This window comes from Bufo bufo, chromosome 2, assembly GCF_905171765.1.
Source record: "Bufo bufo chromosome 2, aBufBuf1.1, whole genome shotgun sequence".
In the NCBI taxonomy this organism is placed as follows: domain Eukaryota; kingdom Metazoa; phylum Chordata; class Amphibia; order Anura; family Bufonidae; genus Bufo; species Bufo bufo.
In genome coordinates this window covers 445,413,738-445,434,024 of record NC_053390.1, presented here as the reverse complement: position 1 = coordinate 445,434,024, position 20,287 = coordinate 445,413,738, and the positions used below count along the sequence as shown (strand labels likewise).

Sequence of the window (20,287 nt, the reverse complement as noted above, 5' to 3'; positions counted from 1 at the left end):
CTCCATTCAAGCAGTCCTTGAACGGAGAAGGGAAGGGGGAAGGGGGGGGATAAACACCCTTTAACCCCTTAAGGACTTATGACGTACCGGTACGGCATGTTTACCGAGTCATAACTTACGTCATAACTTTAAAACTAGATTGCGGCGTGGCGGGGGTTAATAGGAACAGGATGTCAGCTGAAATCATTCAGCGGGCATCCTGTCACAACGCCGGGGGGGGGGGGTGTCAATGTAGACCTGTTTGCGGCGGCGATCGGCGGTGCCATCAGGTCCCGATGGCATGGAAGGCAGCGCTGCCTTCCGGTGACGAGCCTGTGAGATCCAGCCCCCTGGATCTCACAGGCTGGAAGCTGTATGAGAAATACACACAGTATTACTCATACAGAAGTATTGGTATGCATTGTAAAGGATTAGACCCCCAAAAGTTCAAGTCCCAAAGTGGGACAAAAAAAAAAAAAAAAAAAGTTGAAAACAAAGTTTTTGTTCATTTTTTACTTGAAACTTTTAATTTTCCCCTAAGAAAATTAAAAGTTTCAAGTAAAAAAAATGAACAAAAACTTCATTTTCCCCAAATAAAGTAAAATAAAAGTATACATATTAGGTATCGCCACGTCCTTATCGACCGGCTCTATAAACATATCACATGACCTAACCCCACAGATAAACACCGTAAAAAATAAGAAACTGTGCTAAATAAACAAATTTTTTTGTCACCTTACATCACAAAAAGTACAACAGCAAGCGATCAAAAAGGCGTTTGCCCACCAAAATAGTACCAATCTAACAGTCACCTCATCCTGCAAAAAATGAGCCCCTACCTGAGACATTCGCCCAAAAAAAACAAAACACTATGGCTCGGAATATGGAGACACTAAAACATCATTTTTTTTGTTTTAAAAAAGCTGTTATTGTGTTTAACTTAAATAAATAAATAAAAAGTATACATATTAGGTATCGCCGCGTCCGTATGGACTGGCTCTATAAAAATATCACATGACCTAACCCCTCAGATGAACACCGTAAAAAAAATTTTTTGAAAAAAAAAAAACTGTGCTAAATAAACCATTTGTCACCTTACATCACAAAAAGTGTAATAGCAAGCGATCAAAAAGTCACACGCACCCCAGGCTATGAGCTGTGCGCTACGATTGGCCAGCCCTGCAGCAAGGGACAACCCTAATACAAAAACTCCGCCCCATACAACAGAGGTAGCTGCACACACCGGAGCCCAGACATACTAGTAAGTGCAGGGGGACCCCTGGGCGCCGGTCTGCCCACTGATATACACTGCTCAAAAAAATAAAGGGAACACTAAAATAACACATCCTAGATCTGAATTAATTAAATATTCTTCTGAAATACTTTGTTCTTTACATAGTTGAATGTGCTGACAACAAAATCACACAAAAAAAAAAAAAAAAAAATGGAAATCAAATTTTTTAACCCATGGAGGTCTGGATTTGGAGTCACCCTCAAAATTAAAGTGGAAAAACACACTACAGGCTGATCCAACTTTGATGTAATGTCCTTAAAACAAGTCAAAATGAGGCTTAGTAGTGTGTGTGGCCTCCACGTGCCTGTATGACCTCCCTACAACGCCTGTGCATGCTCCTGATGAGGAGGCCGACGGTCTCCTGAGGGATCTCTTCCCAGACCTGGACTAAAGCATCTGCCAACTCCTGGACAGTCTGTGGTGCCACGTGACGTTGGTGGATAGAGCGAGATGTGATGTCCCAGATGTGTTCAATTGGATTCAGGTCTGGGGAACGGGCGGGCCAGTCCATAGCATAGCATCAATGCCTTCGTCTTGCAGGAACTGCTGACACACTCCAGCCACATGAGGTCTAGCATTGTCTTGCATTAGGAGGAACCCAGGGCCAACCGCACCAGCATATGGTCTCACAAGGGGTCTGAGGATCTCATCTCGGTACCTAATGGCAGTCAGGCTACCTCTGGCGAGCACATGGAGGGCTGTGCGGCCCTCCAAAGAAATGCCATCCCACACCATTACTGACCTAATGCCAAACCGGTCATGCTGGAGGATGTTGCAGGCAGCAGAACGTTCTCCACGGCGTCTCCAGACTCTGTCACGTGTGCTCAGTGTGAACCTGCTTTCATCTGTGAAGAGCACAGGGCGCCAGTGGTGAATTTGCCAATCTTGGTGTTTTCTGGCAAATGCCAAAACGTCCTGCACGGTGTTGGGCTGTAAGCACAATCCCCACCTGTGGACGTCGGGCCCTCATATCACCCTCATGGAGTCTGTTTCTGACTGTTTGAGCAGACACATGCACATTTGTGGCCTGCTGGAGGTCATTTTGCAGGGCTCTGGCAGTGCTCCTCCTGTTCCTCCTTGCACAAAGGCGGAGGTAGCGGTCCTGCTGCTGGGTTGTTGCCCTCCTACGGTCTCCTCCACGTCTCCTGATGTACTGGCCTGTCTCCTGGTAGCGCCTCCATGCTCTGGACACTACGCTGACAGACACAGCAAACCTTCTTGCCACAGCTCGCATTGATGTGCCATCCTGGATAAGCTGCACTACCTGAGCCACTTGTGTGGGTTGTAGACTCCGTCTCATGCTACCACTAGAGTGAAAGCACCGCCAGCATTCAAAAGTGACCAAAACATCAGCCAGGAAGCATAGGAACTGAGAAGTGGTCTGTGGTCACCACCTGCAGAAACACTCCTTTATTGGGGGTGTCTTGCTAATTGCCTATAATTTCCACCTGTTGTCTATCCCATTTGCACAACAGCATGTGAAATTGATTGTCACTCAGTGTTGCTTCCTAAGTGGACAGTTTGATTTCACAGAAGTGTGATTGACTTGGAGTTACATTGTGTTGTTTAAGTGTTCCCTTTATTTTTTTGAGCAGTGTAGTTCGTTTTTAGTTTTTAAACTAGTGAAAGGTCCTCTTTAAGGTGAAATAGGGCTGAGTCCTTAAGGGGTTAAAGAAGCACTCCCACAAAAAAATTGTATTCTCTGACCTGTTAAAAGATGTACCGTAAACTGTAGTCAATGTAATCTTCTTACTACAAAAATGTATTTCCTTTTCCCATCACAGCAAAATCTCTGCATGTAAATTTTTGAAGACACACATCTAAACAATTCACTGGGCATCTGGAGAATTGTGGAAACATTTTGACAATTTCTTGCCCCTAGTTCCATAGTGTAAGATCTACATATGCTTACCTCATAGATGTTTGGGTGCCACATTTTTGTTAGGAATCGAAAGGCAGGAGGAGAATATGGATAATCAATAGGGAACTTTAGGCGAGCCTGTGAAATACATAATAGAAGTCACATCAGTTTTATATTTGTAGCTGAAGGGGGAAACAGGGCATATGCTGACCCACATGGCATGTGTCTATAGGTATCACATGTACATGGCTACATGCTGGTCTCTTGTTCAGGTACAGCAGATGGATCCGATGGAAGATCCTAAACAATAGCCGTAATGTCGTACCGACCAGGAGTACTGCAGGACACACCAACCCCACGCCCCCAGGAAGAAGCTTAGGCGAAACGTGCGTTGGGGTTGGTGTGTCCTGCAGTAGTCCTGGTCGGTACGACATTACAGCTATTGCTTTTATGATGTATCAATATGGTTGTTCCATTGGGTGGGTTGTATTGGATCAGTGATTGTTTAGGATGGTAGTTCCTTGTTATACTGTATCCATGATAGCACCCTCTAGGCATCTTACTTAGTAGTATGCAGTAGCTGCATTAGGACATTGGTACGTTTACAGGACAGTGACAGTGGCACTAGCCTTTTACCATATTTAGTGTCCCTTTCCTTTGTGTCATGTTCCTGACCGGGTGGGTCTGAGGTGCACATCCTGTGTATCAGCGCCTCCAACATTGCTGCTGGTTTTATCATCATGTGATATGTAATCATTAAATTGATTTGTAATAAAAATTGCTAATATATTATATGGGTGTCTTGTTTTCGGTATTTATTTATGTTGTGTTGCACACATTCAATCTTGATAGGTTGTCTAATTGTATCGGTTTTGCTAGAGATTTGTCACAACCAGTACAAAGGAAAGGAGTAGTTGCCCAACCAGATTCCAAATTTCATATTTCAGTTGCCCTTTGTAAAATAAAAGGTGCAATGTGAAATTTTACACTTGGACTTAAAGGGAACCTGTCACCGGGATTTTGTGTATGGAGCTGAGGACATGGGTTGCTAGAGGGTCGCTAGCACATCCGCAATATCCAGTCCCAATAACTCTGTGCGCTTTTATTGTGTAAAAAAACAGATTCGATACATATGCAAATTAACCTGAGATGAGTCCTGTCCCTGACTCATCTGACATACAGGACTCATCTCAGGGTAATTTGCATATGTATCAAAATCGCTTTTTTTTTTACACAATAAAAGCACACAGAGCTATGGGGACTGGGTATTGCGGATGTTCTAGCGGCCATCTAGCAACCTATGTCCTCACAAAATCCCGGTGACAGGTTCCCTTTAAACATACAACAATCTGATTGCTGGTATAATACACTACAATAGTCATGTTTTAGGTCTCATGCACACAGCCATTGTTTTGGTCCGCATCCGAGCCACAGTTGTGGCGGCTCTGATGCAGACCCATTCACGTCAATGGGGCCGCAAAAGATGCGGACAGCACTCTGTGTGCTTTCCGCATCCGTTGCTCCGTTCCGTGGCCCCGCAAAAAAAACAAAAAAAAAACAACATGTCCGATTCTTGTCCGCGCTTTGCGGACAAGAATAGGCAGTTATATTAAAGGCTGTCCGTGCTGTTCCGCAACATGCGGAACGCACACAGACGCCATCCGTGATTTGCGGATCCGCGTTTTTCGGTCCGCAAAAAACTGAATGGTCGTGTGCATGTAAGCCTTTCTCCTCTTCGTCCAGTAAATCCTGTGCCGCCCCGTTTACAGCAGAAGCGCGTCCTTCACTCACTACGCCGAATAGTAAACGGGACGGCGCAGGCACGGGATTTACTGGACGAAGAGGAGAAATCGCAAGTCAATCAAAGGGAACTGGGCGTGCCAAAGGGTGAGTAGACCGAGCCTCTAGGTGCTGAAGCAACGCCCTCATAACACCTAGAGGCTCATTAGCATATTGTAAGTCTTTATTTTAAGAGAACGGCGCCAGGCAGGCAGTTATAAAGTATACTGTTATGTACTGCTGACATTAGTACATCGCTAATGTCATTCAGCTACATAACGTTATTTCTCATGACAGAAACCCTTTAAGTGTGTATACATACAGTGGTGTTAAAAAAAATATAATTTAATGGCAGTCCAACATCATTAGGCCTCATGCACACAAACTTATTTTCTTTCAGTGTCCGTTCCGTTTTTTTTGTGGACCGTATACGGAACCGTCCATTTCAATGGGTCCGCAAAATAATAAAAATAAATGAAGTTACTCTGTGTACATTCCGTATGTCCGTATTTCCCTTCTGCAAACAAATAGAACATGTCCTATTATTGTCCGCATAACAGACAAGGATAGTACTGTTCTATCAGGGGCCAGCTGTTCCGTTCCGCAAAATATGGAATGCACACAGACATCATCCATATTTTTGGCGGACCGCAAAATAAATACGGTGGTGTGCATGAGGCCTTAACTTGATAAATCACTGTTTTTGGTAGAAGTGATATTTCTACATCGCAAATATTTTACTGGAAAGTGTGGTGGAAAAATATAAGAAAAACAGACCCAACAATTAGGACATACATGCCGCTCATTCTGAGTAACTGAATCATTAACTGAAAGGGGTGTGCTCAAAATAATAGCAGGTAGGAGTTAAATTGGGGAAGTCATTCATTCTTTGGAACAGGTGTTAAATTTGGTCCTTATTTATTCCCTTCAGCCACAATGACGTACCTGTATGTCATTGTCGTTGAGGTAATGTTTGGAGAGGGCTACTGCACTGAGCCATATATGGTGGGTGCCGGCTATGCAGTATGGCAGGCACCTGGCCGAAATAACCGGGATCAGCGATGACACAGAATAATGCCACAGTCAATAGCTTCTGTGGAGTTAGGCAGAGGAAGGGGGCTCCCTCTGCTGATCGGAGCCCCCACAATAAAATTGTGGGGCTTTGATTGAGGCCTGCTCAAGGTTCCCAGGCCTGTCATGGTAAACTGCCTATAAAGCCAGAATGTCAGAATCCCAAAGATCATAATAGTTCACTATTATGGTTTATGGGACAATTGATCAGAGGATCACACGGTCTAGCTCCGCAAGGGGGCTAAAAGTTATGCAAAAAGTAAAAAAAAAAAAAAAAAAAAAACATTAAGATATAAAAAATTCAAACCACCCCCTTTCCCAATGATCTATCTATAAAAAATAAAGATAAAAAGGTGTCACCTTGTCCAAAAATGTCTGAGCTATTAAAATATTAAAATATTTTATAATGGAAAAATAAAACAAGCGAGTCGCCACTTTGTCACCTTGTGCCACCCAAAAATGGAATACAAGTGATCAAAAAAGTCATACATACCCCAAAAAAATGGTACCAATAAAAACTCCAAATCATTCTGCAAAAAATAAGCCTTCATACTGCTGTCAGTTATGGCTGTCAGAAAATCTCAATGCAAAGAAAACTAGTTAAAAACAAAACAACGATACAAATCTGGCATTGCCGCAATCTTATTGACCGCAGAATATGGATGTCATGGCCATTTTTAACACACAGTGAACAACGTAATATCAAAACCCAAAAAACCTTGTCAGAATTGTGAGGGTTTCTTTTTTTATTTCACCCCACAATAATTTATTTTTCCTATTTTTCAATTCAAGACATGGTAAATGAAATGGTGCTATTAAAACATACAACTTTAAGGGGTTAAGGTAGGAGGGTGGGAAATGTTGCACATGTTAGTTATAGTGCATTTCCTTCTGAAATACTTGGAAAATGGGTCGTTCTACACATTGTTCTGATAAAAAAAACACACTGATTAAAAAGTTGATTGGAGAGGGAAAAACAGAGAAGTGCAGCAAATTCTACCCTACTTAGATAGTGACCTCAAATGCCTTGAAGTGGCAACCAAAACCTGAAAGATGCGGAAGGAAGCAGGAAACTACTGTTCAAATGGATCGAAGAATAGCCAAAATGGCAAAGGCTCAGCCAATGATCACCTCCAGAAAAATGAAAGATCTGAAGTTACCAGCGAGTACTGCAGATGATTAAGTGAAGTGAAGTTACTAGCAAGAGGTCCCCCCCGCCTCGAAGTCCTGTTGTTGAAAAAATATAATAAAATCCTGAATATGTTAAAAGGACCCAAGGAACACACTGACTGACCCAAAAAGAAATAGTGCAACATTTTGTGCAATCATGAAAGCAAAATTGTTCTGTTTAGGTCTAGTGGTCACACAAGTAAGGCCCCTTTCACACGGGTGAGTATTCCACGCGGATGCGATGCGCGAGTTGAACGCATTGCACCTGCACTGAATACCGACCCAGTCATTTCTATGGGGCTGTTCACATGAGCGGTGATTTTCACGCATCACTTGTGCGTTGCGTGAAAATCGCAGCATGCGCTATATTCTGCGTTTTTCACGCAACGCAGGCCCCATAGAAGTGAATGGGGTTACGTGAAAATCGCAAGCATCCGCAAGCAAGTGCGGATGCGGTGCGATTTTCACGCACGGTTGCTAGGAGATGATCGGGATGGAGACCCGATCATTATTTTCCCTTATAACATGGTTATAAGGGAAAATAGCATTCTGAATACAGAATGCATAGTAAAACAGCGCTGGAGGGGTTAAAAAAATAAATACAATTTTACTCTCCTTAATCCACTTGATCGCGGAGCCGGCATCTCCTTCTGTCTTCATCTTAGCTGTGTGGAGCAACAGGACCTGTGGTGATGTCACTCCGGTCATCACATGGTCCATCACATGATCTTTTACCATGGTAAAAGATCATGTGATGACCGGAGTGACGTCACCACAGGTCCTGTTCAGCAAAGGAGACAGAAGGAGATGCCGGCCTGAGCGATCAAGTGGATTAAGGGGAGTTAAATTATTATTATTTTTTTTAACCCCTCCAGCGCTATTTTACTATGCATTCTGTATTCAGAATGCTATTATTTTCCCTTATAACCATGTTATAAGGGAAAATAATACAATCTACAGAACACCGATCCCAAGAAGTTCGGGTTTGGGTACCAAACATGCAGATTTTTCTCACGCGAGTGCAAAACGCATTACAATGTTTTGCACTCGCGCGGAAAAATCACGCATGTTCCTGCAACGTACCCGCACATTTTCCTGCAACGCCCGTCTGAAAGAGGCCTTTGTCAGACAACCCCCTGGCACTGAATTCAACCCACAGTACACTGTGAAGAGAGTAAAGCATGGTGGTGCAAAAATCATGATATGGGAATGTTGCTCATATCATGGTGTTGGGCCTATTTATCGCATACGAGAGAAAATGGATCAAATGCCCTTGAAATGGATGTTTCATCTTGACAATGGCCCAAAACACCAGTCAGCGAACAATATCTTGGTTAAAAATTAAACAGGATTGAGGTAATGGACGGACCATATGCTGAACCATTCATTTCAATGGGTCCACAAAAAACAAACAAAAATCAAACCAGATGTTACTCTGTGTGTATTCCGTTTTGCAAAAAAAAAAATAGAACATTATTGTCCGCATTACGGACAAGGATCGTACTGTTCTATTAGGGGCCAGCTTTTCCGTTCCGCAAAATACAGAAAGCACACGGACGCAGAATACATCCGGTCGTGTGCATGAGCCCTTATAGAGAATTTAGATACTAACCGTTTATAAGGCTGAAAAAAAGTCCATCCAGTTCAGCCTGTTATCCTGCAAGTTGAACCAGAGGAAGGCAAAAGCCAATTTTTCCTGACAAAATTCCTTCCAGACTCCAATAAGACCAGGGGCTCATGCACACAAACACGTGCCATCTATTGGGGACTGCAAATTGCGGTCTACAATGCATGGGCACCATCTGTGTGGTTACCGCAGACAGATGCAGACCCATTCAACTTGGCCTGTGCCCATATATTGCGGACTGCAATACGGCAAGACACATTAAGGCCTCTTTCACACGGGCGAGAGGAGAACGCATTGCACCCGCACTTAATCCGGACCCATTTATTTCACTTGTGCGTTGCGTGAAAATCGCAGCATGCTCTATTTTGTGCGTTTTCACGCAACGCAGGCCCCATAGAAGTGAATGGGGCTGCGTGAAAATCGCAAGCATCTGCAAGCAAGTGCGGATGCTAGGAGACGATCGGGATGGGGACCCGATCATTATTATTTTCCCTTATAACATGGTTATAAGGGAAAATAATAGCATTCTTAATACAGAATGCTTAGTAAAATAGGGCTGGAGGGGTTAAAAAATAAATAATAATTTAACTCACCTTAATCCACTTGCTCGCGCTGCCCGGCTTCTCTTCTGTCTTCATCTTTGCTGTGCAGTAGGAAAAGGACCTGTGGTGACGTCACTGCGCTCATCACATGGTCCGTCACATGATCATCACCATGGTGATGGACCATGTGATGAACGCAGTGATGTCATCAAAGGTCCTTTACCAGGTCCTGAAGAAAGAAGAGAAGCCGGGCTGCGCGAACAAGTGGCAAGTAATATTTTAATTTTACTAAGTATTCTGTATTAAGAATGCTATTATTTTCCCTTATAACCATGTTATAAGGGAAAATAATACAATTTACACAACACCTAACCCAAACCCGAACTTCTGTGAAGAAGTTCGGGTAACAAACATGCCGATTTTTCTCACGCGCGTGCAAAACGCATTAAAATGTTTTGCACTCGTGCGGAAAAATAACACATTTTCCTGCGACGCACCCACATCTTATCCGGCCCAAAACCATGACGCCCGTGTGAAAGAGGCCTAAGGGAGAGTCCACATCTGTTATTTTTCAGTTTTTCTGATCTGTCAGAAGAAAAAAAATAATTTATAAAAACGGTTCCTGCTCATCAGTTTTCCACATTTGGCATCCATTTGAGGCATTTCAGTCAAAGATCCGTTATTTCAGATGGAAAAAAATAAAATAAAAAAATAAAAAAAGTCCTGCATGCACAAATGACCCTAACATCATATTAAGCTACTTTCACACTAGTGTTTTTGCTGAATCTGGCAGGGCTCAGCAAGAAAGCTTCCACTACTGATAATACAACCATCTGCATCCGTTATGAACTGGATTATGACGGATCCATTTTGCTCCGCATCCCAGGACAGAAAACAAACCGCAGCATGCTACGGTTTGCTCTCCGGTATGGGAACGGAACGGAATGCATTTTGGAGCATTCCGTTCTGTTATGTTTTGTCCCCAATGAATGGGGACAAAACGGAAAGCGTTTTTTTTCCCGGTATTGAGACCCTATGACATATCTCAATACTGGAAAATATTAACACTAGTGTAAAAGTAGCCTTAAAGCGACTCATTGGTTATAATATATATATATATAAAAAAAATCTGGGGAATTAACAAAAACACCCACATGATGACCTCCTTTTCATCTCTTTAGATGCAGATACACTATATCCTGGGCTTCTCTTCTGCCATCCAAGATGGCTACACCTTTTCAGACTGCCTACTTCACACTCTGCTGAGGTAGCCCAAGACACTTCCTACTTGTTCAGTCCTGCTCTTGGATTGGCCAGCGCTGTTCACATGAGCAGTGCTGGCCAATCCAAGGGCAGCAGGAAGTGTCTTGGACTACCAAAAGGCAGTCTGAGAAGTGGAGTGGCCATCTTGGGTGGCAGAAGAGGAGCCTGGGAACTGATGGATCTACAGCTGAAAAGGTCACCAGGTAAGTGCTCTACTCATTCCCCATGTGTTGCGAGACAATAAGTCGCAACCATACTGCAACACGTGTCGCACGACAATTTTTATAATGATAGTCTAAGGCGTCGCACTGCGACACAAAAAAGTCGCAGAAAAATCCATCTTGGATGGATTTTTTGCTACTGTCGTGTCGCAGTGCGACACCATAGACTATCATAAAAATTGTCGTTGTGTAGCCCTAGCCTTAATGTGAACATTTTTTTTCTTGGTGGTCCTAAAAACGATTGTTCTCATCAGGTCAATCAAGTAGACAATGGTAATAATGTGCTCTTATCTTGACAGGACACCACCAAATGTGGAGCAGCGAGGACACTTCTTGTGGGATCTCTGAGCGATCACACATTTATCACCTATCCTGTGGGTAAGTGAAACATGTTGTGGGCAAAGCCCTTATAAGAGGTTTTCCAGGATTTTGATGTTGAAAGCCCTTCCTCAGGATAGGTCATCAACATCTGATATGTAGGGGTCTGACTCCTGGAACCTGTGACCATCAGCTGTTTGAAAAGGCCATACATATGACTGATGAACGCAACTTCACTGGACTAGAAACAGGCCATGGCCCCTTCAAACAGCTAATCGGCTGGGAGTCGGACCTCCACCGATCTGATATTGATGAACTATCCTTAGATAGGCCACCAAAATCCTGGACAACCCCTTTAATGCATCATGTGCAATGCCAAGAATCACTGCAAAGAAATGCCCAAACAGAGCAAGCCGGTTCACCAATGTAATGAATTGTCCATCACTGCACCACAAAGGGTTTGACCATCATAAATGATTGTTTTCATAAGAAGTTAACCATTTCAGATGTCACTAATGGTTTCGTGCCCTGTAAAGCTTGGCATGGATAAGACTGCACTAGCCTCCTTAGCTCCTGTGAAAGAAATCGTAAATAGCTCATCACTTTAGTTTATAAAGTCAGTGAGGTCCCACAACAGAATAATGGGCGCGGAGCCGCCCCAGCGACCCCAGACGTTCCAGGGCGCGGAGCCGCCCCAGCGACCCCAGACGTGCCAGGGCGCGGAGCCGCCCCAGCGACCCCAGACGTGCCAGGGCGCGGAGCCGCCCCAGCGACCCCAGACGTGCCAGGGCGCAGAGCCGCCCCAGCGACCACAGACGTGCCAGGGCGCGGAGCCGCCCCACCGACCACAGACGTGCCAGGGTGCGGAGCCGCCCCAGCGACCACAGACGTGCCAGGGCGCTGCGACCACAGACGTGCCAGGGCGCGGAGCCGCCCCAGCGACCACAGACGTGCCAGGGCACGGAGCCGCCCAGCGACCACAGATACGAGGTACCTTTTGGATCTGAACCTTTGGGTGACATTGGAATGAAAGCTAACCTAATATCGGGGCCTTCGTACAAGGCAGATTTTGTCGCAGACCGTTTCCGTTCCAATCACCTGAAAGGGGCTGTTTTGGCAGCGAGCACGTGGATTTCTGGAAGGTGAGCAGAACTTTTAATTGGACACAAAGTTTTCCACAACAAAATCTGCAGTGTATGAAGACACCCTAATGTTCTCAGATGAGGGCCCGCACCAGAACCTTGGAGAAGACCTCTCAGACATGGTGGGCTCACATCACTATACATAGACAACCAGGCTCGCTGTGGCCTCACTGCACACAGCCTCCATTGTCTGCTTTACAAAATGGTGCCCTCCACAATTACCTCTCCTTTTGTTCCAGTGCCCCTGCCATCAGTTCCTTCCATGCCAGTCCCGTTTGTGACCCCGACTTTCTGCCCCCCAACCCTTAACTAGGTGCCACCTACCCCCATACTCACCTTGAAGTACCCCCCTTCATAGAAGGTGTTGGGGGGGCCGAATATCGCCACCTCCCAGTTGTACAAATCAGCCTCATCCACCAGGGTGACCCGGAACCCCTCAACTGGCTCCTCCTGTAGTCCCTTCAGCTCTAACAGCAGCGCCTTCTGGGAGCTGGGCACCGGCAATGTTGGCCGGGCCATAGCGACTTTGCTCCCCGATATCCTGCTTGGGGCCTACGGTGTCCTCGGCGCGCAGCACTCTGGGATCTGTAGTTCTGTTCCCGTGTGAAGGGTTCTGTCAGGACATTTCACTGACCGCTGCTGTGCTGAGTAGAGAATGGGGCAGACTGTGAGGGGAAGGTGCGGACTACAACTCCCAGCTGCTTAAGAGGCGAGTGCGTGACGTCGTTGAGGGGTGTGGCTTTAGTAGAAGGGGTTGGCTGCTGGCGAGTGATGCTGTGACGTATGGCGTGATTATAGCATTACCTGGGGAAGGGGAGGAGACCACAAGAGAGCTCTACATAGCTATGTTCATACTGGCATAAAGCACTGTGACTGTGAGTTTAGTTGCCCATAGCAACCAATCAGATTCCACCTTTTACTTGCCAAACGAGCTCTGAAAAATGAAAGGAGGAATCTGATTGGTTGCTATGGACAACTAAGCCAGTTCTACTGTACACCAGTTTTGATAAATATCCCCCTAAGGGTGTATAGATTATAGGAATATAGCCAACTTTTTAACCCCTTTTTTGTGTACATCTAAAATAAACCTTTTGTTGTTTTGTTTTTTCAGGCCGTTTTCTCAGGCAGTGATCTATTTATTAGATACGCAAACAGAATTGTCTATACCTAGGGTGCGGAGTGACGTGCTGCCAATTTAAAAATTCGCCTGGTAGGTCAATTTCTTCACATACAAGATACGCATTGTGTACATGAGATTTGGCTGGTACTGCATTATTCTATTTTCTGCACGGAAATCCACGTGGAAAAACCGCACATAATCCACTTGCGGTAAACTTGCTGCATTTTATATGTATCTGTTATTGCATGTGTATTGGAGCATAAAGGATTCCTTTAGATTTCCACAAGTCTTATTTTGATTGTTACAGTCTATGGTATAAGTGATCGAATGGTCACTTGGGGGGGCGCTAAAAATAAAGATACATTAAATAAAGAGTGGCTCAAAAAGAAATACATAGCCACATATGGTATCAAGAAAAACTACAGCTTCACCCTGCAAAAAAAGAGCTCCTACACTACTCCGTAGCCGAAAATATGGCAATGCAAAGAAACTATTTTTTCGGAGTTGTTTTTTTCAGAACGAGTCATTTACTTCAATAATACTTCATTTAAAATGAGTTTATTCATTGCATACTAATACCTTTTGTGGGGTAACCCTTTAACCACCTGCGTCTGCCCCTTGACTATATATGTCCAGGTGGTCAGCACTTATCCCTGCAAGGACGTTTCTAAACGTCCTTGTAGAGTCTGCAGCTGTGGGAGCAGGGAGCCCACTGTCAGTGACAGCAGGGCTCCCTATGGAGAATGCAGGGATGGTTTTTTTCCATCCCTCCCTTCCCCCATCACTGTATACACAATGCTCAATGTAAGTGCGTAACAAGTAACCATAGGGCCCCATTGCATAATATGAAATGTGGCCTCACTCCGCCATAAACAGCTTTCAGCAGAAAGTTCAGAATAAACGTCTGAATATTTTAGTTTGTTTAATACCCAGACATAATGCACACAGTCATGTCCCAGTATGGTGTAATACACACTGTGATATTATATTAGAAGTATAAAGATCACAGTTGCAGAATGGAAATAATATGCGCCATGATATTATAGCAAAGAACGTAGACAAAAAGCTCTCCATGTACAAGTGTGACATCACAGCAAAGAAGAAAAAGAAATGAAGGTATATAACAGCATGCCATTAAAGGGGTTGGACAGGCAGTATATAGTGATGACCGATAGGATAAAGTCATCAATATCTGATCTGCGGTGGTCCGACATCCCCACGTATCAGCTGTTTGAAGAGGCGGCCCTCCATGCAGCGCCTGTTCATTACACTGCCCATCGTCTTGGAAGTTTCGGTGGTGCAGTGTAATTACAGGTACTTGAACAGAGCCAGTACATGTAATTACACCACACCACCGCTGCAAGGGAGATGACACGCAGTGTAAGGCCTCTTGCACACGACTGTATGGGTTTTTCAGTATTTTTGCGGCCAGCAAAAAACAGATCCAGAAAAAATACGGATGACGCCCGTGTGCATTCCGTATTTTGCGGAACGGAACAGCTGGCCCCTGATAGAACAGTACTATCCATGTCCGTTATACGGACAATAATAGGACATGTTCTATCTTTGAACAGTCTCCCTGCTTCACTATAGAACCGAACAGCCCGGCAGTGACGAGAACTGCCGGGTCGGCCAACTCCTTCTCCTTGCCTCTGCGCCACCTGTTTGAAGAGCGCTCTGACTGGGCCCGGCATTCTCACTGTACTTCATGCTGGGCCCGGTCAGAGCGCGCCCATTACATGGGAGTGCAGCGGGCCCCCTCCCCCGCCAGGCCGGTACACCCCTGCTTGGGCCTGGGGCAGCTGCCTTTGCCCCGCTTTAAAGACAGCCCTGGGAGTAGCTTATCTCCCCCTGTGGCCGGTAAGAAGGGGCCCCCTCCTGCTCTGGGCCCCTGTGCAACCGAACCGGCTGCACATGCGGTATGTCTTGTTGTGCATTTTCATACGTATACAATATTATCTAATGACATTATAATCAAAATGAGTGCTCATCTTATTGCCTTTAAGAATAAGATCAGCCTGAACCAAAGTTATATTATATGGCTGAGGAAGCCAAGATGAGTTCATGGCAAGTTCAGTCTATAAAAAAAATTATAATAATAATTGCGAACATAAATGGACATTGTATTAAAAGTTAGTGCTAAAGATATGAGACCATCTGTTAAGGAGTAAGTCAACTCCCTAAAACATGTCTGTTTGGAGGGAACAAGGTTACTTGATAAGGACTCATGTCCTTATCGCACACCTGCTGTATGAGTTTCAATTTATATATTCATAATTATATTATATATATATATCTTTGCATGGTATATTTAGTTTACAACATATGTTAATCAATAATTCATATAATGTGTTATCTATGTGTAACAATGTATCGATTTATATATATGTCATACCATGTATTACCATTTAGAAGCTATTGTAGAAGATACAGAAACCAGTAAGTTTATGTTAATTGGGTTTCTGGGAGAAGTAAATGCCATTTCAAAATAATAGTTATTCATGGATGTAGATAAATGAAATGTACAAGTTCCGATGCCAAGCATCAAAGCCGTTATATAAAACTTTCACCAAGTCAACCTATATTTCAAAAAGATAGGAGAAGACAGTCAACTCCAACAAGTCCAGGATATAGGTAATTAAAAGTGTCAGGAAAGACCTTCCTCAATGATTTATATGGAAAGGTCAACGAAGTCCTGAGAACGTATTATTAGATATTTAATTTTAATGCTTAAAAGTTGGGATGTTCACCTACAGTACCGCAGTGCCATCTGGAGGCAGATGGGCAACATTATATTATTTCATTATTTTGTTCTATACCATATTAGGAGTTGAGATAACGTCATGATGTTATTAGCATGCGAATACACCCACCCTACCTGATTGGAATCCATAATCTAAAGGGGATGATTCTTAGATAAGGGGGGGAATAATTACTCGTGTGCGGGGTAGCATGAAAAGGTAGCAAGAGAAAAAAAAGAGAGCTAGAGAAAAAGATCCGTATATCCATTGATCCATCTATTCATTCAATCAAAAAGAAAAACTTTACCAGAAGAAACTTGGATTATTCTTTTTGGATTATTAGGAAAGTTCTTCAGAACTGGTCCCATCTGAACTCTGTCTACCTTTGACCCGGTAACGTATATTTTGTCTACTACTCGTGATATTAATAAGATATTTCTCTCGGTATATAGCCAAGAGTTCCCATATTGTGGGAATATATAGTGTTAGGTGCCTCCATAATGCTGATTATTCTCTTAGCAAAGATGCATATTGTTAATGGAAGATCTGACATTATTTGAAAAAGAGGACTAAACCCTTGGAAAGTTATTTTCCCTAGTCTGATTGCCGAGTTGAATATTTTATCATATTAATATCATATATTTTTGATTGGTCATAGGAAAACAGAGTCAAGGGATAACAGTTATTTTCCTGTGTTATTTTCCTTATTGTTATAGCCTGTTTGATAACAGAAGATCCTAAGTTTCTCTTGGTATATGAGTCCGTTTGTTAAAAGTATGACACTGGTTGTCATGAATCAATAAATCATGCTGTGCTGATCAGATAGGGGTGTGTTCACACCACCGTGTGGTACATTTCGGATGTTACGTTGTAACTTCATCATTTGTTTTGCAGTTGTATTGTTTTTATATCCTTTGTTTTTATAATAAACGATTATATATTTTTGCATATACAATTGTTCTTTTGTTTCACTGCTTGCACAAATCAAATTAAGATACTTGATAAAAAGAACTTAGAGGCGTTTTTTTATGTCCGCCTGAAGGATAATACATTTTATATTTTTTTATCCTCTCTTTTATATGAAGATTCTTTTTCATATAGAAGATATATGACAGTCTGCCCCTGGCTTGTTGCCCTGGTGAGCTCAATGAGCCCTGTGTATACAGATCGGGAAGTGGCAATCGTAGTGATCTTGTTATCAGACCCAGATCAGCTCTGCAGAGAGGTTGTACAGGCCTGCAAAACCGTCTCTGAAGGCTGTAACTGGGGCTACAGGAGAAATCAGCAACATTCAATGCCCCTCAAAGTTCTTGTATGACCTCATGGGGGGCATGGGGTGAAATAAAAAAAGACTAGTTTCCTGGGTATAAAAAAATAAAAATACTAAAAGTGGCACATAATACAGCATACTGATTGTGCTGTATATAGATAGGCAGTGTACAGTATATCAACCAGCCTATGTTTTTATAAAAGGTAAATGATTTAGCAGTTTATTATTATAGCCCCTTTGTGTGATGACTTCTAGGTATAGAGGCAGGCCAGCCAGCATCCTCTTTCCTCAGGGATCTGCTTTCTCAAAATGACTGTAGGGACCTTATAATCAACCATCTTGTAGTGTCCTGCTGCTGCCTTCCACTGTGTGGGTAGCTGATATTTACTTGTAACTTTACACTGGGCCCCCAGAATTAATTTTACTGGTGGGCCCTCTGCACCCCATTCCGACACTGTCCATATTGTGGCGGTAAGCCAGTGTTTTGGGCTGTAGCAGTCCAAAGTCTGCATCAAGGGGGAGCAAGAAGTATCGCCGGGGTACCTGGGAAGCAGTGGAATGGAAGAGGCAGGAGTTCAGTAAGGTGAGTATTACTTGCTTTGTTAAAGTATTCTCATAAAATTGTAAATGGCTGAACAGTCCCTTTTCTGATGGTCAAATGATAGAAGAAATGCTTCCTTACTGCATGCTTCCTTCACACACATTTGTTTGTAGCTACGCTTTCCACTTGGGGCACTAACAGTTATCTAGAAATCATGTAGATTATACGTTTACATGCTGAGGAAGACTATAGTGATGACTGAGATACAGAGCAAACATAAGATCACTTGTTTTACTAGTTCAGTCAGTAAGGCTGTGTTCACATCAGGTCTTTGTCCCCTTAAAGGGGTTCTACAGTTTGTTTTAACTGATGATCTATCCTCTGGATAGATCATCAGCATCTGATCGGCAGGGATCCGACACCCGGGACCCCCGCTGATCAGCTGTTTGAGAAGGCAGCGGCGCTCCAGTAGCACCGCGGCCTTCTCACTGTTTACCGCTGGCCCAGTGACGTCACAACTAGTATTAACTGGCCTGGGCGGGGCTAAGCTCCATTCAAGTGAACAGAGCTTAGCCGCGCCCACGCTAGTTGATACTAGTCGTGACGTCACTGGGCCAGCGGTAAACAGTGAGAAGGCCGCGGTGCTACTGGAGCGCCGCTGCCTTCTCAAACAGCTGATCGATGGGGGTCCCGGGTGTCGGACCCCCGCCGATCAGATGCTGATCTATGCAGATGATAGATCATCAGTTAAAACAAACTGTAGAACCCCTTTAAGGCCTCTTGCACACGAACGTGTGCGCCCCGTGGTCGTGTGGCAGCCGCAAATGCGGTCCGCAATACGGCAACGAGGCACACACGTTCGTATGCAATAGGCCTAAAGGGAATCTGTCACCTAGTTTTACCCTATAGCACTGCGGACATGCACAGATAGATCTCCGCTAGCATGTCCGCAATATACCTGTCCCATACTGTAGCTCTGTGTGGTTTTATTTAGTTTAAAAAATGATTTTATAGATATGTAAATTAGCCAAGTAAGGTGCCCAAGGCGTGGCTACTTACGGTTAAGGAGCCCAGCACCTCCTGCATCCAGGAATCTCCTCCTTGCTTACAAAGTTACAGTGCATGAGCAGTTTGTTCACTGAGGCTGATGCCAGCAAAGGGAACGAACACTTTGCCGGCACTGTGCATACGCTAGCTTGCGCACCGTGAGATTACGGCACTGTAACCTTGTGAGCAAGGAGAGATTCCTGAATGCAGGCGGTGCTGGGCTCCTTCACAGGGGGCGTGGCTGGGCTCCTTAACCATAAGTAGCCACGCCTTGGGCACCTTACTTGGCTAATTTACATATCTATAAAATAATTTTTTAAACGAAATAAAACCACACAGAGCTATGGGACAGGTATATTGCGGACATGCTAGCAGAGATCTATCCGTGCATGTCCGCAGCTCTATAGGGTAAAACTAGGTGATAGATTCCCTTTAAACAGGACCTGTCCCCTCTCGTGACATGTTGTAGTAATTACTTACATTCCTCATGTAATAACAATTCTGGAGCATCTATTCTTCCATCTATCCAGTAAAGGTACAGATGGGTGTTACCATTCAGGGGAGTGACACCAGCAGACACACCGGCTAATGGTAACACACAGAAATACCTTTACTGCAGACTGCTGGCAATTTATTTGTAAACTTCTAGCAGGAATAATATAGGAATGACACTGCACAGAGTCATTAGAATAGATTATCCAGAATTGTTAGTACATGGGGAATGCAAGTAGTCACAAAGACAAACATGTCAGGATAGGTGCCAGGTACCCTTGTATATGCATGACATACATGTTAAATAGATGAAATACAGGGGCATCCATCACCAAAAGGTTCCATTGTAATAAAAAGAAAATGATCCATACACATTTTTGATGGACTATGTAGAATGGGAAATGGGTAGTACACTAGTGGAGTACCTCAGGGGTCAGTATTGGGCCTTATTCTCTTAAATATATTTATTAATGATCTTGTAGAAGGCTTGCACAGTAAAATATCAATTTTTGCAGATGACACTAAACTGTGTAAAGTAATTAACACTGAAGAGGACAGTATACTGCTACAGAGGGATCTAGATAGATTGGAGGCTTGGGAAGATAAGTGGCAGAGAAGGTTTAACACTGACAAATGTAAGGTTATGCACATGGGAAGGAATAATGCAAGTCACCTGTACATACTAAATGGTAAAACATTGGGTAACACTGACATGGAAAAGGACCTAGGAATTTTAGTGAACAGCAAACAGAACAGAAGTTCTGTAATGACAAGAACCATCTGGTGACCCGAGAATTCCTCTCTTTGGC

At 43.8% G+C, this 20,287-nt stretch overlaps 1 protein-coding gene across 1 annotated transcript in view; it reads right to left on the bottom strand.

The window, feature by feature from the left end:
* The window catches only part of CDC34 (cell division cycle 34, ubiqiutin conjugating enzyme), a 30,686-nt gene extending 17,672 nt beyond the window's left edge, over positions 1 to 13,014 (bottom strand). Inside the window, exons 1-2 of the mRNA XM_040417512.1 lie at positions 12,604 to 13,014; positions 3,186 to 3,272 (exon numbers count right to left, since the gene is read on the bottom strand). Of these exons, the coding sequence (XP_040273446.1) occupies positions 3,186 to 3,272; positions 12,604 to 12,786 (270 nt within the window). The 5' untranslated portion in view covers positions 12,787 to 13,014. The remainder of the gene's footprint in view (positions 1 to 3,185; positions 3,273 to 12,603) is intronic.
* Between the last annotated feature and the right edge of the window lie 7,273 nt (positions 13,015 to 20,287).